Source organism: Haemaphysalis longicornis, unplaced genomic scaffold (genome assembly GCF_048455015.1).
Source record: "Haemaphysalis longicornis isolate Haplotype H1 unplaced genomic scaffold, Haemaphysalis longicornis Haplotype H1 scaffold_8, whole genome shotgun sequence".
Lineage (NCBI taxonomy): Eukaryota > Metazoa > Arthropoda > Arachnida > Ixodida > Ixodidae > Haemaphysalis > Haemaphysalis longicornis.
Window position 1 is genome coordinate 186273602 of NW_027526445.1, and position 25593 is coordinate 186299194.

A 25593-nucleotide genomic window follows, 5' to 3' on the forward strand; every position below is an offset into this window, starting at 1 on the left:
CTAGTGCCTTCCAAATGACGGCTTTGGATTATAATTAAGGTTTATTATTATATGTGGTGTATTAGTCGAAGACAGCTACCAAGCCGTTGAGCGGCTACATGCGAACTTCGTCTACTTCGTCTGCCGGAATTTAGCGTGCGTTTTCCGCTGCGTCTGTTTTGGGTGATGTTTTCGCTGTGCTCGTCATCAAGTGGCCAGTTGGGCGTTTTTCCGTGCTGATAATGAGTTTATCCCACACAGCTGTTTTCGCGAAAGGAAAAGTGAGGCCGCGAATGCGCTCAAACAGGGTGATGTGACATGACTCTTGAGGTCGCACCTCCCGCAACTACAACGATGTCGGGGTGCTCAATTTACGGTGGGTGAAACGTATTTCGTTCGTCGGCAACTCCCTACTAATATAGCCATGACTTTACCTTTTACTCCATCGACTCTGCTAGCAAGACGGTCACTTTATACACGACTTGTTTACGGTTTACATGCCGGCGCGGTGTCTGCCGGGCGCGCGAGCTGTTGGCTCGGCGTCAAAATAGTTGGGGCGAGACATACTCACTGTTAACATAGTAAACAAACTTCAAGCGTAATAAGAATGCCCAGTAAAGAAACTCTGGTAGCCACTAAGACGCAATAAATTGCAGTATTTACAAAGGGGATGCAGAAAAGCGTTTTGCTAATCCTTCGTGCAAGGTTGCGTGCGCTTGCCGCCAGCTTGTGCGTTCGGCAAGAACTGACGAGACCACAGCTGGTGCTTACGAGCTGTCAGCGTGATAAGCTCTGGTCTTAACGAACCAAAAAGAAAAAGGTATTACTAGTAGTATGTTTTTATACAAAGCGGAAACGGCTTGAACGCAGACTTCAGCGTAATATGTTCGCTTGAGCAACATGCACAGCCCTAGAACACATTGAATTTTTCGGACCAGGCTGTTCCAGCAGCAAGCTTTGCACAGCATTTCTGTCTAGCCTACCTCTCTCTGTCTTTTATGGAGGGGCGCTTAGGGTTTCTCCACACATCACATTAAGTGATGTTAGTAACACCAAACTCTGCTGCTAAGGAAATGGGCAGGTATAAGCTGCTCAAAACTTTTTGACATTTCTCGAGGCCTCTCAATTGTCACACTTCTAATTTGGCCCGAGTACATTTTTTTTTTACCAATCATGGCAAGTCGTTACTGTCTTGTCTAACGGAGTCCTGGGTGCTTGCATTGCACCTAGCTTTCACCGATCGTAGAAATGGTTGTGGACTCCAATACAATCTACACTCACTGCTCATGCGGGCCCACTGGTAAAGATGGAAGCCACCTGGTCCCCCCACTGTGCTTATTTGTCACCATACTTGCAATATATCTTTTGTAAGTGCTCATCCAGGGTAGTTGCAGGCAGCACAACCTTTGCAACAAAGTTTGCTTCACCCAGTTGAATGCTTGCTGAAAGAGAGATAGAATGGTCTTCAAGGGTACTAGTGAGCTTAGCCTGGCAATGGTGCCTACCTTGCTACACCAGATGTATATGAAAAAATGAATGTGATGATGATGATGTGCATGTTTGCAAAACAATGCGATTCCTGCACAGCTGATTGCGATTTGACCTGCTTGGAAAGCGACTGCCGAACGTTTCTGAGAACGGTGACACACCATCTGCGTGGTCATGGCAAACACCACACACGAACACGACGGCAACAGCTCTGATTGTTTGTGTTTAGCTTATTGGTCAACGTTGAGGCAGCGATGATGATAGTTAAGATGCTAATGGCAGTGACGATGGTAATGGCAGTGACGATGAATGTTGTGGGCACCGACTGTCCTTGTATCGTCGGAGATGACGGCAGCAGTTACGTTAACATTTAGCGTCTTGTCATCATCTTCCTGTGACAATGGCAATGACGATTGTTTTGTGTGTACGGAGTGAGGGAACTGCACCGTTACCTCAACAATGCAGGTTGCACCGTACTGTATAACAAACGTAGGGAAGGACTTAAAATTTGTGCTCACTAGTGTCATGGATTTAGGCATTTTCACTCCTGTTACTAAGTGGAGTCTGCCATCACTGCACTTTGAATAATCTGATTTGAAACGTGTCACAATTTCTGCAGATAACTCTCACTCCATTGTAAGCCTGTGTATATGTCTGCCCCAATGTGGAGTAGGGTGTCAACTTGAGATAGGTTGTTGTAGAAATAATGAATAAAGCAGTTAACAGGCCTGAAACATTTTTCCAGCTTTTGCCTGTATCTAGTGACTGTATGCCATCTGTACATTTAAAGGGGCCATGCAGACAAAACACGTTTGTTTCATTCGAAAGGGTGTCTCGTTAGAGTCATACTGACCCCACTTTTAACGTAAACTTCGCTCAAATAAGCTACATATTTAGGAAAAAAGGGAATGGCCATGCGACCTACTAGGTCATCTCCCGCAACAGAACCTATGATGTCGTATGTGCCAGCTCTGCCATTGGCTGAGGCAGCAAAAGCAAACTAATTAGCAGGGCTTATAAGCTTGCCGAATGAGCTTTTTGCGCATACATTTAGGGCACATTCTTTTTATCGCAGTAAGAATGGTGGGGTAAACAGTGTAAATTGCGAAAGTACGCATAAACATAGACTTAACGATGCGTACTGCTGTTGGTACTGCACGCACTATGCTGTTTTAGCTGCACAGCACTGTAGTGCTTTGGGGTTGTCTCAGACGACACTGGCTGATTGGCGTAAGTGACGGTGTCTAACGTGACCATATTTGTCCAGCGAACACCATGTTTCATGAAGCAATTATTTTCTAACTTAACAAAAACAAGCCAGGAACTAATACGGTCAGAAAAGGCAGAAAACGTCCCGCCGCAGTATGGTGGGGCCATCTAGGTTGACTAGCGGTTAACAAGTCTTCCCTGCACATGTGATGTCATTGCAGACGTCACGGGAACACGCGATTTGGCGGGAGAATCAAAATTTTAACCTAAATTGCTTCATTTGTCAGTGACTGACGCATCGTTTGCTTCCGGACAAGCGCGGGGGCAATACAAAACACGAAATCTTTCGAATAAAACAAACTTGCATTTTGCCTGCGCAGCCCCTTTGAATTCCGAACCCAAACTGACATGACCTGTTACTGGCGCAGAACGCCACCGAGGTATCAAGCCCATGGGACGGCTTCCACTGCTTCTGGGACTTCTGGCACTGTGCGCTCGTCCCTCGTCATGCGAGACCACCGTCTTCCACGAGAAGGTGTCCGGTTCGGTGGGGGCCGGTAACTACAGCTACTACACCCTCTCCAAGCCCGGTGCGGTCACCATACTGGTGCATCCTTTGTCGGGCGACCCCGATCTGTACGTGGCGGAACGGAACGTGCAGCCGACCTTCGACCTGGACAATCACTGCCTTCAGGTGAGCGTTGGTGGTGCCACATTCCGTTCTGAGACAGGTACAAACCCAGAACTTCCGGCGCAATGCCAAACAATAATTAAATGTGGTGGTCGTCTACGCCCTCCAACGTAACTGACCCAAAAGATACCGAACCACTGTTGTTTATAAAAACAATGTTTAGAATTTATCTAAGAGACCATTTTTAAAATTACAAAGAATCACAGGACTTGTAAATACGTGCCCATCTACAGAGAAGTATTGTCTTGGTAAGTGCTTCTAGCTTGCAATCTGGTATTGGACCTTAAAAAAAATTACGCCGTGTTTGGCTTAAACTACTCTTTAGCTTAGACAGGTTTTGCGTGTTTCCAGTGTACAGTGAGGTTGAAGTAAAGTTGTAGAAGCGTTTTGGCTGCCTTGTGCGTTCCTAGCTTTATAATAGATGGGCTTGTATAACAGCGGTGCGGACTCGAAAAGTGGCGGAAACATGTCTTCTATAACGCATATCTTAAATGAAGAGTGTATTGGCTTCAGCCATTTAGGCCGCTGCAGAACCGTGCTGGCTTTGTTCTCGTTCATTACCGCACGTAATTATCGGTCGCAGTTTTAGACCGCTAGCATTAATGCCCAAGGCTTCCACAGACAGTGAATGAATAAGTGAAGAAAAGTATTTGTGGTAGGACGGCTCTTTGACGTGATGGGGAAAGGGTGTTCGGGCGGGGAAAAAGAGAAAATGGGCTTACACATATGCGTGCATAAGCTGCACATTCACACATGTACGCGCAATCAATGCAGGCCTCGTTTGTTGTCATTTCATGTCTTTGTTTCACTTGAATTACCCCTTGAAGGCTGCTGTGAAAGCAAAAAAAAAAAAAGCACTTTAGAGGAGGAAAGAGGGGGAAACGAGGTCCTGGGTAGTCACGGATAACAGGGCCCACGGCGCCAGTGGCCCACCGTGGAAGTCCTCCGTTGGGCCCCTCTGGGGTTGTGCCCGAGGCCAAGGAGCCTGGTGGCGGTGGGCATAGCAGGTGGACCTTTTCCAACGACACCTTATATCCTTTGTGAACTGCCTGCCCTCTACTTCAGAAAATGTGTCCACCGACTGATCAGCTGTTTGTTGAAGCCAAAAAACAAAAGAAAAGTGAGCTTGTGTGGGTGTGATTGCTAAAATGTTCATTCCTTCATTTCGTTTCGCACTCGGACACTACGATAGTTTAGCATCCCCCCCCTTGCGCTCTCTCTCTCTCTCTCTCTCTCTCTCTCTCTCTCTCTCTCTCTCTCTCTCTCTCTCTCTCTCTCTCTCTCTCTCTCTCTCTCTCTCTCTCTCTCTCTCTCTCTCTCTCTCTCTCTCTCTCTCTCTCTCTCTCTCTCTCTCTCTCTCTCTCTCTCTCTCTCTCTCCCCCCCCCACAAGCGTCTTGCAAAATAGCAGTGCATTTCGCATCTAGTTGGGCCTGGCGAAAGCTTATTAACGGAACATTTTTAGCATTTCTGAAGCTGCACTGGGTTTTTTCATTCCCGTACGAGCTATTCTGTTTCCTCCCGACTTGTGCACTGTTTATTACTCTGTGGTTTCATTAACCTTCCTCGGTTCTTGCTATAAGGTGTGGGTGTGCACATATTTTACAACGCAGAGCCTTGCACCATGTTCACGATTCTCGCGTGGCTCACATTCCCATAAAAGGCACCAGTCCTTGTCAGGTATTGGGAAAATCACATCCCGCAAACAGATTTTTCTACGATGCATATATTCGAAACGGAGCTGCATTCGTTGTATGCACTGTAAGACGAAACCAGCTCCGCAGTGTGCCAGTATCAAGTCTAAACGAGGCGACAACAGAATGCGTTTGTGCCTGTCGTGTTTGGAAGTGACAGTGGTGATGTGTAGCTGTCATCATTGACGCCTGTGAGGGCAGTCAGGAAGTGAGCAGAAACGCGTCGCCAGATAGCTTTTGTTGGTGTTCCAGCACTCTACCGAGACGCAGCTGTTTTTTTGAAAGGCCCTAAACCTACTACTTGCGTACAGACATGACCCTAACAAGTTGTTTGTGGTGTGGAAAGGCAAAAATAAGCGAACGAGAACCAAAACATTGCATGAGCCCCTATAGGCCACGCAGCGCTCATCCTGTAGACGCCGCAGGGAAGCGGCGGCGGGTGGCACAGCCATCACGAAGCTTGAGGCGTATACAGGGTGTTATGAACGTCATTATGTTTTTCCTGAACTCTTTTGTTTGTGTTCAAACATTACATGAAGGTTTCACAATTTGTTTAGCACAGACAATGCAACAGCAGTTACTCACTCATTCAGAAACCAGATAAAACGGCACCTTGTGGTGTACAAGAGGGCAGATTGCTTTGTTAAAGTTCATGTTCATTCTAAAACAACTGTGTCATCATCCTAAATGAGGGGCGAAAAGAAAATTTTGATCAGCTGCCACCAGTGGATGCGGTTGTTCGCATCAACTTAGCGGGCAGTGCGGTTGTTCGAAGGTGGCCACCAGCTCTCCCATAGGCGAAAATCGTTTTTGCTGGTTTTCTAAATAAGCATATAAGTGCCAATGCCGTTCTGAGGGTTAACCAAAATAGACCACATTATGTGACCCTGATGTAATAACGTTTGAGCATGAACAAAGGAGCGGTCTGCTCGGAAACAGCTTTTGGAGATGCTTATTTATTGTTCCAACACCATGTACCGTATTTTCGCGCATATAACCTGCACCAAAAACGCGACAATTTCAGTGGCAAAGTAGGGGTGCAATAATTACGCGGGGTCTTTCCTTTACTGCAGCTTCATGGCAACGCGCGTTGCGCCGTGAAGCTCGTACACAGTAACACTGACTAAGCCTTCCATGGCCATGATTGCGCAAAACATACAACTTGGACAAGGAAGAAAAAACATGACCTCCCTCTAACTGAGTTTTGTTAGTGAATTGTGACTTTCACCTTGCAGTCAGTGTATTCTACTTGCTAAATGTACGCTTTTTCTTTCTACATAGTATGTGATATGTTGCTTGAGCAGTAGCTTTGGTGCAGCTTTTCTTGTATTAAATGTGCAGGCAATACGGGAGGACTTTTTTTTTTTCCTGGCGGGCTGAAAGTGGGGGTGCCGATTATATGCAGGGGCGGGTTACACGTGCAAAAATACGGCATGTATGTGCATATGCTTGTTTATTGATGCACCCACCGAATGCCATTACATTTTGTGTTTGCCAGCGCCGTCGAAAGAAGAATCTTCTTATTAACTATTCAGTGTGCCTTGGCAGCTGGCAGCAAAAGCTTGATGTGGGCAAGTTGGTTTAACATAGTTACGAAAAAAACATTGCAAGAAAACAGGCCAAAGGAACACATGCACAATAGTCAGGCAGTTGTCTATGTGTGTGTGGTTTTTTTTTTTTTTTTTTTTTTTTTGCGCAGAGTACCTTAGTACCACACAATGTCCGTCCGCCTCCATGCGCATAGCATTTACAATTGCAAAAAATCACACAGGCACTGGCAGGATTCGAGCCTGTGTCAGGTAGGCGAGACAGAGTTAGCGTCAGTCTTACCTATTGGGCTACGACCGTGAGATATAGTACCCAAGAGTCAAATGGCTTGCTCCCTTGCCTGTAACGGTGCAGAGTACCTTAGGACCTCCAAATGTCCGTCCACGTCCATCCGTGCACACATCACCGATGAAGCGAAAACCAAGCGAAATTCGATTTGAGCCATGAGTTGCAGTTTCATTTAGGAATAATCAAGGTGAAACTCCCGGCTCAAATCGAATGACAGTCGGGGCGCAAATCGAATGTCACTCGGGCGCAACTTGGATGTCATTTCGAGTCCCCGTACTCCGCACTTTCGCCATCATCCACTGAGTAGAGATGCTGCCATTTTTTCTCCTGTTTTTTGCCCTGTTCTTTTCTTGGCCTTGAGTAACTTTGTAGCTGGGTATGCAGTCACTCTCCCTCAGGAGTGCTCCTCACTTATGCCCGCTATTTTCTCTCGTACAGTCGAACTTTGTTATAACGAACTAGTATAGGGACAGCAAATTACCTGGTTATATCCGATATTTGTTGTAACAGTACAGGTAAAAATTGGCTCTAACAAATTGAAAATCTCACTCGCACAAACATACCTGTTACAAAAATGTGTTTTTTTTTCAAGGTCTCTAATCCCCTGTAAACAAGGTAAACCTGTACCTTTCTCCTTGTTGCATTTCAAGTTCATTGAACTGGAACATGAGTACGTGAAATTACAACAGAACACAGTTCACGTGGCAGAACAGGCCTGCGTCCTTATTTATTTGATGAAGGATGTGATCTTCGTCTGGTGGCTACTCATAGCACTGAGCAGGATGAAGTTTTCCAGAGTGTCTGTGAACAAAGGACCTTCACACTTCTGCAGTTTCAGACAATGGGATTTTTTTTCTTTTCAAGTAGCTTCTTAGACTCCTGGTCAAGTATTTCTTCGTTATATCCGATATCATGTGCAGCTCTCACAGTTTCAGTTTCGTTATAAAGGAATAAGTGTCGTTGAAATCAAGCGTGACCAACCAAAGTCTGTATTTACTTAGCTATAGCCAATTATTCGCTACATCTGTGCTCGTTAAAACGAGGTTCAACTGTAATTACAATTCCCTGCCCCACCGTTTCTCCCCCCGCAGTCGACGACGTGCGGCCACGAGCGAGTCGAGCTTCCGCGCCACTTTGGACGCCCCGTCGGCATCGGCATCTACGGCCACCCTTCCTACGCGCTGAGCGCCTACGAGCTGGAAGTGCGCGTAGACGACTCGACCGAGAACCTGCACTTCTTCGACTACGGCTACACCGAGTCGCACCAGCCCGACAACTACGACCACTTCCACGAGCGGAGGGCCCCTCCGTTGGCCGAGGAAGAGGTCGTCGACGAAGACTCCGACAGCTCTTCGGAGGAGATTTCCCTGCTGTGGACTTTCTTGCTCGGCCTGTTGAAGATCCTCTTTGAGATCCTGCAGGGATGAACTACACTGCGTGGGGGTGTGTGGTGGCAGCGCACCGCGTGTGAAAGTCGACAGGTAGTGGGGACGTTCCGCGGTGGATTGTTGCAGTACGTGGGGTGCCCCACAGATGGGCTTTTTTCGCACCTAAGATGAGCCGTTGGGAACTGTCGCCTGACTAAGATCGTGGCTCCTGACTGGATTAGAGCTTCCTAAGCAGCCACATTTCGGGCTTGGCTTGTAGAAAAAACTCCGAGAGGGCTGTGATCAATTTGAGGGACACTGGTAGGGCCGAACAAACAGCTGTAACTCTGCGAAGCCAACAAAAGTACCGTATAAGTGCGTCTAAAACTTGCTTCCACCTCCACGTGATAGTTTTCAAGAGAAGAATTCTCAGTGCATCATGTTGTAGGAGCCACTGCTGTCTGTGTTGTTTGCAATGTCTTTTCACAGTGAACAAAATGTTTGCAAGCTTGTACAGTGTTTCAAACAGCCAGCGCGAGTTACTGAGAAACGACTGCTACGTCTTTTCGTAAAACATATCGATAAGACATATATCGGACATATGTAGGATGCACAGTATAATATAAATGACGCCTGTCTCAAAATCAGAAATTGGACAGGTATAAAAAGCACAGGTTAACGCAAACTAATCGCGCATAGCGTGGCTGCAAATCTGAGTAAAACTCTTGTCACCTCCTGCAAGGGGACCCAGTATATCTGTTCTTAAACCATTAGTTCCCACCAATATCCGTTTAACAGGTTACCATCACATCGGGAGTTTGCACTCTGAGTAGATATAGTGAGCCAATCAAAGTTGCTACAGCAGCTCTAGTCCAGTAATATTAACGCTCGAGAGGTGACTATCTCGAGGCTCAAGAGGTGAACAGTCTATCGCAGTGCTTTACGAAGGGCACCAGTGCACGTTCCACGACTATCACTTCATCTTTGCACGCAACGGGAGAAGAGAATGTGTCTTGTGGTGTTCACCGCTCAACGAACGACCATTGAAAAAACTGTCTTTCAAGATGTCGGGCCTGTGGGGCGTCGGCTGCCTTATCGGTGCATTTAAGGGGCCGCTCAATAATAGGCTGCCAGTAGTCATTAAGGTAGTGGTACAACTTGACTAAACTGTACTGCTTGCCAAAAAAAGGAAGAAAAAGGCCTGAAGCTGTTGCAGAAAAACCACACGGCTAAAACATTTCCAGCCAGTTTTGAGTCTACTCTGCTATCATCACAAGCAGTGGCATGGACGCGAGTTTCAAGGATGTGATGTTTAAATGCTTTGTAGCGCATTGTGTGAACAAGGGGTTGCACCTTGGGGACCATAGAGCGTAGTCGCTGGGCTGTGACAACCTTGCATATTCTTGTTTTTACGTGCTTTGGAGTGCGCGTTGCCCTGTGGTGTTACACTATGTGGCCGTCAGCTCTGTGACAAGGACATGTCGAAGCACTGAAAGTGTCAAACTAGAGCTTAAGGACCTTGGCGAGTCCTTGCCTCTATTTTTTGAATGTGTGTCCTTTTTCATCGCGCTGTTTTTCTCAAGAAAAGATGTGTGAATAAAAAAAGACAACATTGCGGCAGCGTCACTGCTACGTGTTCGAGAGGATGGATGCGGACGCCAGCAGCGGTTGCCATGGAAACTGGCTGTAGGCGTAGCAACCGACCGGTGCAACGGACGTGGTTTTCGGAGCAATGTGTTTGGAAGCAAGGACAACAACAGAACTGCTTGCAACATATTTTTTAATGCTTGGCATCAGATGGACACAGGTTGCATTGACAGGCTGTTTGGGTTCAAGCAGTTGGAAGCCAGCTATACACACTACACGCCTTTTTTTTTATTTTTTCATCATCATCGTCATCCACGCTTTTCTGAGCATAAACACAGAGCCACTCCAATCTTCACAGACCACTCGTCGGAAAGCGCACGGCACGAGTCGAGGCCTTCAGCCCGCGCTTCCACCGGACGGACTGTGGATTCGGCATCCGTAACATTTGATGGAAACTCTTGACTAGACTAGAGTTTACTTCTTCCTCTGCGGCGTCTCTCCACCGAGTCCTTCCTCTCCGCGACGAAGCCACCGCGGCTGAGACCCACTCTCACAGGAGATCCGTGCCTTTCGGCGACACCACATCAGGCTTGCTTGCACATCTCCGCACATGCTCAGACTTTCGTTTCAAGCATATATCCCAGGCAAGGAAAGGGGATTCGAGAAGAAAAAAGAAACACGCTCTCTGTCAAATACTATTTCTGCTGCCCACTAGTGCGGCGTTGCGCGATTGCGGTCTGGCATATTTTCACGCGAGGCACGATTACGCGCGTGGTACTTGCTGGAATGTGATCCGGTCGTGGTTTGTACTGGACGTAATGTGTAAGAAGTAAGAGTGTTTCTTTCTGTGTTGTTTCTGGGCTGTACACTTCGAAAATGCTCGGGAGAATGGGGCGGATTGCATGCTTCCCTTATAAATTAGACACTCCAAATGGGCAGTACACTGCGTTGGAAAGAATGCAGCGATTACGTCGCATACGGAGCTACTATGTACATATTTACACGTGAAACATTCACTACGGTTCGAGGCATGCAGAAAAACGTACCCATTACTGGTATAGCGTTCTCATTTGTTGGTGGTACACTTTGTAGGAGCCGAATTAGGAACACTTTTTTTTTTTGGCCACTTCTAACTTGGGAAATATTTCGCCGGTATGCGATGGCAGAGTTCACCGGTTTTTCGTGCGTCCAAATTACAATGAATTCTTGTGTTAAAAAGATGAAGTAATTGCACCGGTTTCCTCTATGTGGAGATACCATGAGGTGAAGGCGTTCTCACTGAAATGAGGCAATGACACAACCTAACCGCGATCAAAAATTGGCAATATATATATATGTATGTATATGTGTTCACTCCAGATGGAACACTCGTAATTTTTAAAATGAACACATTTTGTCATGCTACTTTTCCTAAACTAAATGTGCTTTTTCTTCTAAAAGAACCGCTCTTCTAAATGAATCGCTCTGTCTTGCTGTCTAATCAATTGGCACTCAACAGCAGTCTCCAATCAAGTTTCACTGATACACTGTACATCCGAAAGTTCAACGTTGGCCGACGAGAGGCAGCAACAAAGTTGCGTCGGGCGCTTGTGCAAGTAGGAAGTCCTCCTTGCTTTGTGAGAGGCCACTTGTGTTCCTTTGCTGCTGTAACTGCAGCACTCTTCACAAGACGGCACTTGGCTTGACGTCTTTGTGGCTTGAAGTTGAAAAACCGTTCCTTTTCTTGGCACGGAGGAGATTTTTCATCACTGGGAATGTTTGGAGCGAGCGAAATTCCGTTTCCTCAAAGGCACAACCCCGGGTTTGTCTCGGCATCGACAGCACTCCCTTTTTGGAGCTCTGAAACTGACAATGTTAAACTTGAGGCCGAATTTTGAGCATTTGAGATCTAACTGTATTGTGCGCAAGTGGGCAATAAATACCATATGGCACATATTGAAACGTACGTAAAATCGAATTTCAGGCATTGTAGTTTGGTTTTGTATTCAGGGGAGATTGAGTTGGCTTACCAAGACTAAATTTTAGGCGCCTTTACTATGGCTAATATGTATTTGTTTCCTTTTAGACTGCTAGAAATATAGACGTGCTGAAGGTAACACCCAGCAACGACCCAACTTCCAGAGGTGTACCATCGAGATAATGGAATAACACTCATGCCACTCCACGTCGGCGACATTAGGTGGCCACCCCGTAGCCCCCACTTCACGGGGAAGTGACGATTCGTCGACGAGGTGACGAGACGGCTGTTCAGGCTGCACCCTCACCGAACACCACTGGTAACTGTCATTGAGCACATCAAATAAAAACACGAGAGAACGTCTCAACGTCATTAAACGAGCACCACTACCGCGTCCACATCCGCGTCCGACACTGGAAACACCTTGGCGGATCCCGTCGCAGAATTGAGCGGGTTGTCTTTTCGGCACTGCTTAACCACGTCGCACAGTCTGTTTGTGTTTTTGGAGGCCGCCAACGAGGGAGGCTTGAAGAGCTCCGCACCGCGCGGGTCCCTCGGAGCGGGAGCCGCCGTTGCGGCTTCCGAGTTGACGGAAGCGGAGTTGCGGAGCGGGTTCTGGTACCTCCGCATGTTCTCCTCGTTTTGGTTGTTGGACTTGTCTGGTTCCGCCGCGACTCCGTCGAGCTTGGCGCTGACGCTGGGTATGACAGCGCCGGTCACCGGAGACCGCAGCGGCGGGCACCGGCACAGGCTCGGGTGGGACCGCAGGAACCAGACGGTCAGTGCGGCCACGAGCCCCAACAGGGCCACTCCGACCAGTGTGACCGTCGCTGCTAGAAGATAGCTGCGCCCTGGAAACGTGGCATGGTTTTTGAAACCGGTGAGGGAAGATGTCAGAAAATGAATGAACTGCGGAATTGAGAATGCTTGCAGTATGACCGAAAATGTGAAGAAGAGAATTTTATCATTTGGTCTCTTCACACCATCTTTCTTTTGCCCCACTCTTTCTTTTTCCCAATTATTCTTTGCAAATTACGATAAGTGCTTATTATTACAAACATTTTATTTTTTATGGGGAGCTGGAAAAACGTAGTTGGCATGTCTGCTATGATTTTCGCCGGACATCAGTGAGATTACACTTTGTAAACCTCTAATAGGGAAACCATGGATATTTATCGTTGAACTACACTTTCCGTACCTCCATTAGCATAAAATTAATGTGCGCTTATATGAGTGCATGCCCCTATGACCATCTAGCATTGTACGAGTGACAACATTAGGTAGCACTGCACCTAATTGCTTTGCAGACAACCCACACAGCCTGCTGTTGAGGTGGCTGATTCCTATGTTAGGTTGCCCTGTTATCAGCAAATTTGTGCTCGGTAAATGGCGCAGCCTATTACGGTAAACAGGCTTCATCAAGCTGCTATAAAATCGTGGCTGTGAATTCTGCATCGGCTGTTTAACTCTTCTGCAACTAAAATGTTGAACATGCCAGGATAAGTGCTACGCATATTAAAGCAAAAATCATTTGGCTTGTGTTTGGTTTTACATAAAATTCACTTCCATTTAAAAAAAATCAGACTTGGCCACTTCTTTTGCTCAGTAAACTGCGAGCACTCTGGGAGCCAAGTGCTCACCTGTGTTTTTCTGGTCCAGACCAACAAAGGATGTCTCGACCTTGACCTCGATGACCGAGGACAGTGCCGTGTGGTTGGTCAGCTTCCGGCTGATCACGTCGGCCAGAGACCGGGCGGTCTCGCTGACTGCTGCGTACGTGGACGCCGACGGCCGGTCGGGCGTAAACTGCAAGAGTGGGGGAACAGAACATTACCGCGCATGAAGTACATTACTGGGCCGCACTTAGTCCAGGGTTCAACAGAAGTCCGTCTGGCCAGGAGGTGGGTTCATAACAAAGTTGTGGTCACTGATCAAGTCAATTGAAAAAAGTTGGCGTTTCGGATCCCATATGGAATCCTTGATTCGTGATCAAGGATTCCGTATGGGATCCAAAACATCAACTTTTTCAATTGATTTGGTCAGTGACACCAACTTTGTTATGAATAGGGCGCACTTATTTATTGCTTGATGCATCAGAAAGCCACATTTGAATGCCGTATAACCCTTAGTGGAGTCCCAACAATATGGGAAGCGTGCTTAGGGGCTGACTAAGACTTTCTTCAACAGCATCACTCAAGGAAGTTTCCCATGAGGTTAGATTGCTACAACTAATCTAGAGAGATCGCTGTTTAGCTTGGGTATCCAGAAAGAAATCAGAAACAATAATAATAGATGAAGATGCACATTTAGAGGTTTCGTTCGCTCTAGCAGCTACTTACCACTGCCACCTCGATGCTGTCGGAGTCGGCCAGCTTTTGCGCACATAGGATGACAATGGAGCGCCGGACTGACAATCTTCGTACACTGCTACACAGTGACTCCACCGTGATACCCTGTGAAAATAACATGAGCTCAAATAAGTTCTCGCAAACACAGGATAAACTTGGCAAAATGCGGGTTGCAATGCTTCAGGTGTGAGGACGGCATTAATGGTGCACTGCATTTTAGGTCCATCATCGTCACCTCTGACTGCCTGTGGTCACGGCCCGCTTCAAATAACTCACATGCTTCCTACCACTGAGGAAACATTACAACAGAATACTACTAATAGCAGAATACTGTCATTGTGTAAGGCAGTTTCTTGTTTGTCACGGTTATATATATTATTATAATAGATTATAATAGAATAATATATTATCGTCACATCATCATGGTTTTTATATCATATTTGGGGCTGCAGGAGAGGTCAAATTGTACAGTGTTATGTAAGTTACACTTGCGATGTGATATGCTGGGCTGTGTGACGCAAGCTTAAGTTGTGACATGTCACTGTTGATATGTTGCATTGGTGTGCCTTGTGATATTTCATGCTTGAGGTCTGACGTGTGATACTTCAGTGTTTCATAATTTATTCAGACAGCAAATACTGTTGTCTAGGAGGCTGACGAAAAGGAAATTACAAACGCCTGACAAGGGGTTGGTCCCCTTACTTTTTTCAGACCGAGCAGTCGTGACAAATGTATTTATAAAAATATCACGAAATTGTAACATAGCAAACGTAAACTTAAGAGAAACTATGCAACAAAAATTTGTGCTTATTTTTGCAGCAGCACGTACAAGGTACTATTTCTTTCAAAGAACTGCAGGTTCTCGGCTGTGGTCAATGTTATGAGATGTGCATATAAAAGCTCTGTTATTTGGTAGGATGTTTTCTTGTGATGTGTCACACGTGAGTTATGACACGTCATATTTGACTTTCGTGCATCATACTTGACTTGTGACGCTTGACTTGTGACACGTACTTTAGATGCAACATGCTGAGCTAGTGGCACACCATGTTTGAGTTGTGACATGTTATGCTTCGTGTCATACTGGACTCATGACGTATGTGTCACAGTAGGAATGTAACACGTGCTAATGACATGTCATGCTTGAGTCATGACAAGCTGGCTGTGTGACATCACAGTTGAGACGCAACATGCCACACCATATACCGTATCACACTTGAGTTACATCGTCACAATCATGACTTTACTCACGGGCGCCATGGCACGGCGATCAAAGAGCAGCGTGATCTTGGCACACGTGTTGCTTGGCTCGGCCGCGTTCGGGAGGCAGGTGGCGGACTGGTTGTTGGGCCCCAGAAGCAGCGGACTGCAGTGGCCACCAGGCTGGCCACCCTGAGCGCAGGGCCTGACAAAGCAGGACTCCGAGGGTGGACCTGCCAGGCACGCTTCTCCTGGCGGACACTGCTCCGGAGGTCCAGATGGATCACAGCTGGACTCTGGGCATGCACTCTGGAACAGCCGGAGAAGTTTGGGGTCACCAGTTGTCACTTAGACTCTAAGGGGATTATTCCACAGCAGGTAGGTATACAAGTGATGAACATTTGGTTGAAACAAATTAATGTTTGAAAATCTTGGGTTTGAGTCAAGCAGTGAACTCCTAGCGCACATACTGAGCATTTGTAAAGTCCAGTCAAATAGAGTTAATTTGAACTCCCTCATATTGTTGTTGATGTGGTGTGCGCAGAGAGGTTAGCACTCAGCATAATTAAGCTACGGAAACCAGGTGTATTTTGGCACTGGGGGTTGGTATATACAAGGATTGTGTGCCGAAATTTCAGTGTGTATTTTTGCCTGATGATGAATCTACATAGCACTTTATTTAGGACGAGAGCTTATGGGAATAACAAGAACCTACAGGACACTACTGATTCCCACAATCTAGCACTCTCAGATGAACGACGCCCTCTTCACACCCTATGTTTATTTCACAATCCATAAGATATTTGCTTTGGCACATATCTGTCTTTTGACTTCTAGCTGTCCCCACCTGTTAAGAGTAGTCGCAGATATTGTATGCAGTTTTGTGCATACACTACTGTAGAAATTACCCACTAAGAGGTTTTACTATTGTATTCTTTCACCTTTGGCTACGTTAGTATTCATTTAATAAATCAGAGTGTGTGCTTGCTATAGCAGGCCACAAGGTTTAATAAGACAAGAAAAGGCAGACAGACATTTTCATCTTGCGTTCTTGGTAACACTTGGTAACATGAATGGTAACACTTACCGGAACGCAGGTCACTGCTCCTGAATGGCAACTGCAGAGCGAGCAGTCTTCCTGCCACCGACTGCCTTCCGGGTACATGATGCCTTTCCACTCGCAAGGTTGATACGATGCTGGGGTCACTAGCACTGCACAGGGAGAGAAAGAGTGTAAATGTTTGAAGGTCCCCAACGTCCCGTGAAGGTCCCCTAATGTCCTGTGAAGGTCCCTGAACGTCTTAGGAAGGTCCCTAAATATCTTGTGAAGGTCCCTGAACGTTCTAGAAAAGTAAATGAATGTCCCAGAAAGGTCCCTAAATATCTTGTGAAGGTCCCCAAATATCTTGTGAAGGTCCCTAACGTTCTAAAAAGTAATTAAATGTCCTAGGAAGGTCACTAAATATCTTCTGAAGGTCCCTAAATATCTTGTGATGGTCTCTAAATGTTCTAGAAAAGTAATTAAATGTCCTATGAAGGTCATTAAATATCTTGTGACGGTCCCTAAACGTTCTAGAAAAGTAATTATGTCCTAGGAAGGTCCCTATACGTCTTAGGAAGGTCCCTAAACGTTCTAGAAAAGTAATTAAATGTCCTAGCAATGTCCCTAAATATCTTAAGAAGGTCCCTAAACGTTCTAGAAAGGTAATTAAATGTCCTAGGAAGGTCCCCAAATATCTTGTGAAGGTCCCTAAACGTTCTAGAAAAGTAATTAAATGTCCTAGGAAGGTCCCTAAATATTTAAAGAAGGTCCCCAAATATCTTGTGAAGGCCCCTAAACGTTTTAGAAAAGTAATTAGATGTCCTAGGAAGGCCCCTAAACGTTCTAGAAAAGTAATTAAATGTCCTAGGAAGGTCCCTAAATATTTAAAGAAGGTCCCCAAATATCTTGTGAAGGCCCCTAAACGTTTTAGAAAAGTAATTAGATGTCCTAGGAAGGCCCCTAAACGTTCTAGAAAAGTAATTAAATGTCCTAGGAAGGTCTCTATACGTCCTAGGAAGGCCCCTAAACGTCTTAGGAAGGTCCTTAAACGTTCTAGAAAAGTAATTAAATGTCCTAGGAAGGTCCCTATACATCCTAGGAAGGCCCCTAAACGTTCTAGAAAAGTAATCAAATGTCCTAAGAAGGTCCCTATACGTCTTAGGAAGGTCCCTAAATATCTTGTGAAGGTCCTAAACGTTCTAGAGAAGTAATTAAATGTCCTAGGAAGGTCCCTAAATATCTTAAGGTCCCCAGATATCTTGTGAAGGTCCCTAAACGTCTTAGGAAAGTTCCTAAACGTTCTAGAAAAGTAATTAAATGCCCTAGGAAGGTCCCTGAACATCTTAGGAAGGTCCCTAAATATCTTGTGAAGGTCCCTAAACGTCCTAGAAAAGTAATTAAATGTCCTAGGAAGGTCTTTAAATGTCTTATGAAGGTTTCCAAATGTCCTAGGAATGTACATAAATGTCCTATAAAGGTCCCGAAATGTCTTAGGCATGACTCGCTGCCACAAAAATCACTTACCTAAAGTATTTCCTACTACTGCTGCTAGAACAGGTACCAGTGAACATCATGAGTTTTCCACGCACTAAAGTTCAATTAGTTTTCTGCAAGTACCGCTTACTTGAGAAAATAAAAACCAGGAAATGGACAATGCACTTTTAAGCTGTGGCAGTCAAATTACACGTGGAACACTGTGCCCAGCGAAAGTCCTCAATGAACCAGTAACACACTAACCAACATTGCAGCGCTTCCCAGTGCGACCAGGCGGGCAGCGGCACTCAAAGTCTCCGATGGCATCCACGCAGACGCTGCCCGGTGCACAGGGGTTTGACGCACACTCGTCCACATTGATCCGGCAGTCGGGCCCAGCAAAACCACGTGCACACTCGCAGCGGAACCAGTTGACCCCGTCGATGCAGCGTCCCCCGTTGTGGCACGGCGACGATGCGCAGTCATTAACATCTGCGAGGTAGAACAGGACAAATTAGGGGTACACAGACCGGGAAGTGCTGAGGCAAGCTGTTCTGTCGCTAGGGTTACTTTTGTTCAAAACGGGCTACTACGTTTTAAGTGGGTTATTTGAACGCTTTTGCGAGATGTACTTCTCATGCAGGATAAGGTCCTGCAATTCAGATAATGGTTGCAAAACCTCATCGTGTTATTCCTGCTGCATGTGACAAATACCATCTGGGTGTGAGTACATGATTATGTGGTCACAAAAATGGTGATTTTCCAGAAGGCAGACGCCCCTTTTGCAAATGTATTAATATAAGGAAAGCATGCCTATTTTGCTCTTGTTGTATTTCCTTTTCTGGGTATACGTTGTGCTTTTCTTATTTTAGTCGCAGCACCTTGAGAGCAGCGATGGATTACACTTCAGTTTCAACTTGGAATCTTTCTGAAGTACTGTCATGCAGCTGATGCTTTGAGCACAATGGACCTTTTTCCAGTAGCACTCTGCGCATGCGCTGCCCTCGCTCCCAACGACCGATCCGCCATTCTTGGGGGGGGAAATGTAAAGCCAGTTGCGAACGCCGAGCCAGCTAAGTGCTGCTACGTCTTTTGAGCCCTGAAAGCAGCCGACAGATAGGCGCTATGGCTGCCATCGAAAAATTTCTCTGCCACCAAAACCATGCATGGCGCCTGGGACGGCCTCCACAAACGCTTAGGGCAGGCGGAAAAAAAAGGGCGTGTTCTTCTATACTCCCTCAAGTGTGGTTCGGGTGGCCGCCGCTAGAGGGCTGTCATCTAAAGTGCTGCCCTTTGCCCTCTAGTGGTCATGTTCAGAACTTCACACCAGTGTGGTGCCAGAGCTGCGCTGGTGTGACACTGGCGTATTTTTCTTACTGCAGGGCATGGTAGCCACCTAGATGCACCAGCACACCTTTGGTGTAGCATTTACTTAGCTGCAGTGTTACAGTGAATGTCACGTACAGCCTTTGTTAAAATTTTCTAGGCCAAGCTGAAAGTGTACAGGCCACAAAAAATTCGATGTACTAGCTTACGTCCCGAACAAGGCTGGAAAGGTTTATGCCGAAAAGCTAGAGAACACACCTTTATTTTTTACTGTCATAAAATATTTTTGTCAGATTGAAAGGTAAAGCTTATTCTTTGAATTCTTTGTGGTCGAGAAGGCTTACGATATGCCTAGAAAATTTTGACAGTTGTAGTATCTCTCCTGCATCCTGTGAGGCACTTACTGTGCTGGCAGACAGCTCCTTCGAAGCCTTCCCTGCACATGCAGGAAAACCCACGACCACTGTTGACGCACGTGGCTCCATTCTGGCAGGGATTGGACTCGCAGCTGTTCACTTTGGCTGGGAGAATAAAAGGGGGGGAGGATCAGTGCACCTGGGTTCAGCGAACGCTTTAAGGTCTCTAGCTATTATTGTTAGGGTGAAACAATGTTGGTCAAAAATTCAGTCCACTTGCTCATGCATGATCAACCTCAGTGTGCAAGGACCAAGCACGCAGAAATGTGAGAATGCAGAAAAGAAGTGGAATCAAGAAAATGCTAGACGTCAAAAATTAAAATATAACTTGAAGGTGTAGAAAAACATCACTCTGAGTAACAAATTAAAAAGCAATATCAAAGTCGTCCGAAATTTTCAAAGAAAACAATAAATGCATTTAAATTAAAACACCACAGCAGTTATTTCTAATTGATGCTCCAGGAAAGAAGGGAATAGTTTATGGCCCAAGTTACTATGTTCAGAGGTGTTGGCTAAATGCTTCCAATAAGTTGTTCATTTGATGTTAATCAATTGAAAGCTTTCAGGCAATCTGTATGGTGAAACCTTGAATCAATTTGGAATCCATCCTGTTAACCTTTAACATTCACAAACTGTTGCATGCATGAAACATTTCCTGCATCTTGCCAACATTGTAAGCGCAGCCGCTGTGGCAAAAAATTGAACCCGCCTATTGTGCTGGGCTGTAGAAAGCTCAAATTCTTTGAGCCGTTGTGGCCGCTAAGAAAAATTGGCCAACAAGAAGGATTGGACGGTAAGAAAGGGGGACGTTAGAATTTGTGCTGAGGTAGTACGGGGTAGCAGCAGGAGTCATATAGTTATGACTTCCTCAAAGAAGATCTCATAAGCAAAAAATTCACGCATCTCCACGAAGTGAATCATGACGAGTGGGCGAAGCACTGGGGATCGTTCTTAGCGTAAATCACCCGTGGCATTGCCCACTCGCGCATGTAAATGAGTGACAACGCGTGTGTACAGTATATACAATTCCAATCCAATCCGGTACAATTCAATTTAATCCAAACCAATCCAATCCAATGCTCCTCGCGCATGCGCAACACTGTACACGGACGCCAAGCCCCGGACAAAGCGACGTCCTAAGGTGCTTCGCCCCTGAAAGCTTTCGGGAAGGAACATGCGCTCACCGATCTGACACGTGTGGCCGTGGTAGTTTTCCGGGCAGTGGCAGACAAACGCGTCACCGAGGTCCTCGCAGGTGCCGCCATTGAGGCACGTGTCACTGTCACAGTGAGAATCGCCTGGAAGACAGCATCAGAATGAGCCAACAACCGAAACCTTAGAATTTTTTATGGTAGATTCAATAGGTGGGCAGCCCAAGCAACCACCGGACGTCCGTCGGCCGTCCCCCGTACGTCCATTACGGCTCGCGGGCATCCATAGGACGTCCTTTTTAGCATCGATGGACATGCACGCCCGTGGGACGTCCGCATTTAACACTACCATACGTCCAGTCGGACGTCCAAAATTGGGTGCATTTGGGATGTTCAGTAAAAATTTCCAGAACCACATAGGGAGAAGCTTATGTTCCTACAATGAATACTACAATGCTCTACTGGGCAGACAGGCACACATGAACACAGAGAACTTGCTTCACATGTTCCGTTAGCGGGTCTCAATTCTTATATAATTTCCCCACAGAGATCATCGTTGGAGTCGGTGAGGTGCTTCAAAAAAGTAAAAAAAATGCCGCTTAATTTTGGAAATATACAGATGAAACTTGCAATAGACAAGTCGGGGTGTTGATGTACAAAATGTTTTTAATTGAAAGCAAAGTTGTTTTTTTTTTCGTTTCTCAATTTTATGTTTTTATTATTTTATATTCAATTTAAGCCATTATTTGATGCTCCGTAGTAACTTTCTACGTTCACTGGCGGATGTCACTCGGACTTGTACATCCGTTTCTGCATGTCCACTGTACAGCCGGTAAAACGCTTGTCTATAACAGCGATTTCAACTTCAACCAGCTACATCCGAAAACTGCCGAAACATACTCGTTCCAAACATGTCGGAGGCAAAAGCGAAGGGCTAAGACTTCAGAATTCCGCAGTAGTTTTATTCAAATCCCGCTCCGGCGGGGCAGGATAGGGCTGAGAGTACGAACGCTGTGTTATAGACAAGCCTTTTACCGGCTGTACATCCGAAATGTACATTCAACACATTGGCCGTCCAAACTGGGCATTGGATGTTCAGCTGTATTTCGGACGTTCCACGGACGTCCGTGGTTGCTTCGGCTGTTTTCAGCGTTTGATGTTACAATAATTAATTGTTATTCACTTTTAAAATCTCCGTAAAGTGCAGTGCGCATGATGTTTCCTGTGAGATTTTAGCTGAGGTCATGTTTAGCCGACTGCTCTCCTGACTACATGTATGGAAGCTATCACTACGTAATAGGCATAACAATTATATGCTTGTTTATTGGTTATGTAGTACGGTTGGTTATGTAGCACAGGCTGAAATGTAGCGAAGTTTTTCCCAGAATATTTGTGTTTAATGCATATGAAATATATGAATTGATAATGATTTACATATAATAATCGCAGTGTCTAGAGTTACGTCCGACGGAACCCAAAACCGAAAACTAGGGTTACGTCCGACGTAACTTTAAGCCAGTTTCTAGAGTTACGTCCGACGTAACCCAAAATTGAAAACTAGCTGTTACGTCCGACGGAACTTTAGGCCAGTTTGTAGAGTTACGTCTGACGGAACCCAAAATTGAAAACTAGAGTTACGTCCGACGGAACTTTAAGCGGGTTTCTAGAGTTACGTCTGACGGAACCCCAAATTGAAAACTAAAGTTACGTCCGACGGAACTTTAGGCCAATGTTTTGAGTTACGTCTGGCATAACGTAAAGCACAAAAAATTTACAGCTCTTGAAGAGTCTTGAACCAATTTACATGGTTCAAGAGTAATTAATAGGGTTGGGTGTCAGTTAATATTTCAACCCGATTAATTGGCATCGATTAATTCGATTATGCATGGATTATTCGGTTGTGTGTTTTTTTTTAGAAAAAAAATGACCAAAAATAATTATGTAGTAGTACATATCAGATCAATATGCTCATACACTTGTTCAGACACATTCCGGATGAGATAAGTACGTCATCATCACGGCGCATGATGCGGACGCGACGCTTATCAGCTCGTTCGTCACCGGGTTGATCGGGACCCGTCTGCGCCGCGCGCGCGGGAGGGCGAGGAGGCGCGTACGTGGCGAAGGCAGGCCCGCGGAACTAATCCTCCTACCGCGACGAATACACAAGTGCCCAGACGGGTCCCGGTCAACCCGGTAACCCATACACGACGGAACAGACGGACTGTAGCAGTCCGTTTGTTCCGTCGTGTACGTAGTTACCGTGTTGACCGGGACCCGACTGCGCCTGCGCGCGCGGAAGGGCGAGGAGGCGCACCCCGCCGTGACGAATGCGCGGACATGGCGAAGGCCGGCCCCTGGAACTATTCCCCCTACCGCGACAAATGCACAAGTGCCCAGACGGGTCCCGGTCAACGCGGTAAGTACGTACACGGCGGAATTAACAGACGGACAACTCTTAGACTGTACCTCTCAACTCGTGTATTTTTATGCCACAGGCCAAAATTTCAATTAAGAACTACAAATATACACGGTACAAAAAACCCATTGTATAAACTATTTCTGTATTAAGAAAAGCACGATTAATCGGCGCCATCAGCACTCACGGCGGGTGCTGATGTTCCTGATTCTAGAAAATTGTGAGTGACGAACGAGCTGACAAGCGTGTCGCCCGCATCATGAGTCGTGATGATAACGTACTTACCTCATCTGGAATGTGTCTGAACAAGCATGTGAGCATATTGATCAATAATTATTTTTGGTCTTTTTTCTGCCAAACCAACACAACATCTATGCATAATCGCATTAATCGATGCCAATTAATCGGGTTAAAATATTAATTGACGCCCAGCCTAATTAATTACATGTGTTAAAAGACTGTTGACCCATGCAAATTCGTTCTCGGCACAAACTGCAGACCCTACAAACTGGCACTGCGCCCAGGGCAAGACATTCTATTTTTGTTAATTCCTGCCTTCTCCTTTCCTTGCATGTGTTGGATATGGAAAGAAGTCTACAAGGACTAGTACAGAAAATTTTTGAATTATTTAATTGAAAAATGCATCAACCCAGCTGGGATTCGAACCCACAGCGCTGCATCGTACATCGTGTATCGTACAAGTGACAGATTACACCTATGGAGCGTCATGGTATTTGGTGCCGTTAGCTGTAATTTTTTTTAATGCTTTACGTTCGCCGGACGTAACTCAAAACATTGGCCTAAAGTTCCGTCGGACGTAACTCTAGTTTTCTATTTTGGGTTCCGTCGGACGTAACTCTAGAAACGGGCCTAAAGTTCCGTCGGACGTAACTTTAGTTTTCAATTCTGGGTTCCGTCGGACGTAACTCTAGAAACTGGCTTAAAGTTCCGTCGGACGTAACTCTAGTTTTCAATTTTGGGTTCCGTCGGACGTAACTCTAGACACTGCGTATAATAATTGATGAAAAAATGCACTCTGTACAATGTCCACACACATTACAGCAGTTGATGTGTTGTCTTTGCGCAGGTTACACCCGTCTGACATTTCGTATGTAAACTGCAGTAATTACATAACTATAAGGAAATGATAAAACTGATAGTACTATGATTAATCTAGCAAATAATAAATAACTGTATAATGTTACAACTAAGGTAACATAGCAAAACTCAAGACGTAGAAACCAAGATGACATTTACATGTTTGCTTGCATCCTATGCTTATGCGACGTTTCACACCCGGAGTCACACAAGGAGTCACGCTAGGTGGCACTAATTCTACAAACTGCACTGCAGGTTCAAGTGCAATCACTTCAAGAGTTTTCAGAGCAAAGTTTCACTTACGGAGGTTGCATGTCTTCCCTTTCCACTGCCCCTGACATTCGCAGAGAAAGTCCGCGATGAGGTCCGTGCACTTTCCTCCGTTGTGGCACGGGTTGGGTTGACACTCGTCCCTGTCTGCAAAGGAAATGATGATGATGATAACAGCTGTGAGACACCTGTTGGCACCTCCGCACACTATGAAAGGTGTAAGAACAAGCGCAGAATATTTTCCATTGGCTTTGCCTAAACGACCTTCGTTCAGCGTTCATAACAAGCTTCTCCTCAGCTTTCGCTGTGTTTAACAAAGCTCATGAAGTGTCTGTTTGAAGAGGTGTCAAGTCAGCAGTGACATAGTTGGTTAATCCTTAAGCTCGTGCGTCAAGTGATGCAAATGTTATAATTTCGGTACTTGTGTGAAAAAAAATTTGCTCGGGAAGTGGCAAATAGGGATTGAGAGAGGGAGGGAGAGGGATACAGACAGAGGGAGAGGGAGGGAGGGGGAGAGATAGAGAGAGAGAGGGAGGGAGGGAGGAAGGGAGGGAGGGAGGGAGATGGGGAGTGAGCGAGGGACAAAAACGTTTCCAGCTGTTTGCAATTTGTGAGAACAGAATCAAACGTACTCTTGCTGCAGTGAGGGCCCTCCCATCCGTCTGGGCATATGCACTTGTAGCTGTTGACGGCATCCACACATGTTCCTCCATTGACGCACGGTTGGTGGGCGCAGTCGTTGATGTCTGCAACAATGTCAGGCAAAATGGGAGAGCACTGCTTAACACCATGTATTTGACAGTTTACTCGCCACCTGCATCAACACTGCGCTAACAGTGTCAACAGCGAGGTTCATGTGCCAAGAACCAAAAAATTCTACCAAGGGAGGGGTTGTGAATAGCAGACCACCTGTTCCCATTTAGAGATGAAAAATAGTTGAGGGAAACCTGACAGAGAAGCTGTGCATTTAGCACTGGCTGAAGTTGCCACTGGTTGCAACAATTTGTTCATTGAAACCGAGTGATTCATGATTCAAATTTCGAT

General features: G+C 45.9%; 2 protein-coding genes across 2 annotated transcripts in view; one reads left to right on the forward strand and one right to left on the reverse strand.

Moving 5' to 3' along the window:
- The first annotated feature begins 85 nt into the window (after window positions 1-85).
- LOC144149495 (UPF0669 protein C6orf120 homolog) lies at window positions 86-9877 on the forward strand. The gene is made up of 3 exons (XM_077681084.1): window positions 86-355; window positions 3105-3370; window positions 7987-9877. The coding sequence occupies exons 1-3, from the start codon at window positions 298-300 to the stop codon at window positions 8320-8322; spliced, it is 660 nt and encodes a 219-aa protein (XP_077537210.1). The 5' UTR covers window positions 86-297; the 3' UTR covers window positions 8323-9877.
- A 140-nt stretch (window positions 9878-10017) lies between these two features.
- The window catches only part of Ser (protein serrate), a 118309-nt gene continuing 102733 nt past the window's right edge, over window positions 10018-25593 (reverse strand). The window contains exons 7-16 of the mRNA XM_077681081.1: window positions 25182-25295; window positions 24583-24696; window positions 20796-20909; window positions 19600-19716; window positions 18134-18361; window positions 16442-16566; window positions 15406-15663; window positions 14146-14259; window positions 13447-13612; window positions 10018-12657 (exon numbers count right to left, since the gene is read on the reverse strand). Of these exons, the coding sequence (XP_077537207.1) occupies window positions 12179-12657; window positions 13447-13612; window positions 14146-14259; window positions 15406-15663; window positions 16442-16566; window positions 18134-18361; window positions 19600-19716; window positions 20796-20909; window positions 24583-24696; window positions 25182-25295 (1829 nt within the window). The 3' untranslated portion in view covers window positions 10018-12178. The remainder of the gene's footprint in view (window positions 12658-13446; window positions 13613-14145; window positions 14260-15405; window positions 15664-16441; window positions 16567-18133; window positions 18362-19599; window positions 19717-20795; window positions 20910-24582; window positions 24697-25181; window positions 25296-25593) is intronic.

What these genes read in the sequence shown, in the direction of transcription:
- LOC144149495 (XM_077681084.1), top strand. Translation starts at nt 298, where the DNA reads ATGACTCTTGAGGTCGCACCTCCCGCAACTACAACGATGTCGGGGTGC. An exon ending in GTCGGGGTGCTCAATTTACG is followed by an intron (nt 356 to 3,104) that starts GTGGGTGAAACG and finishes TTACTGGCGCAG; the next exon opens with AACGCCACCGAGGTATCAAG. An exon ending in TGGACAATCACTGCCTTCAG is followed by an intron (nt 3,371 to 7,986) that starts GTGAGCGTTGGT and finishes CTCCCCCCGCAG; the next exon opens with TCGACGACGTGCGGCCACGA.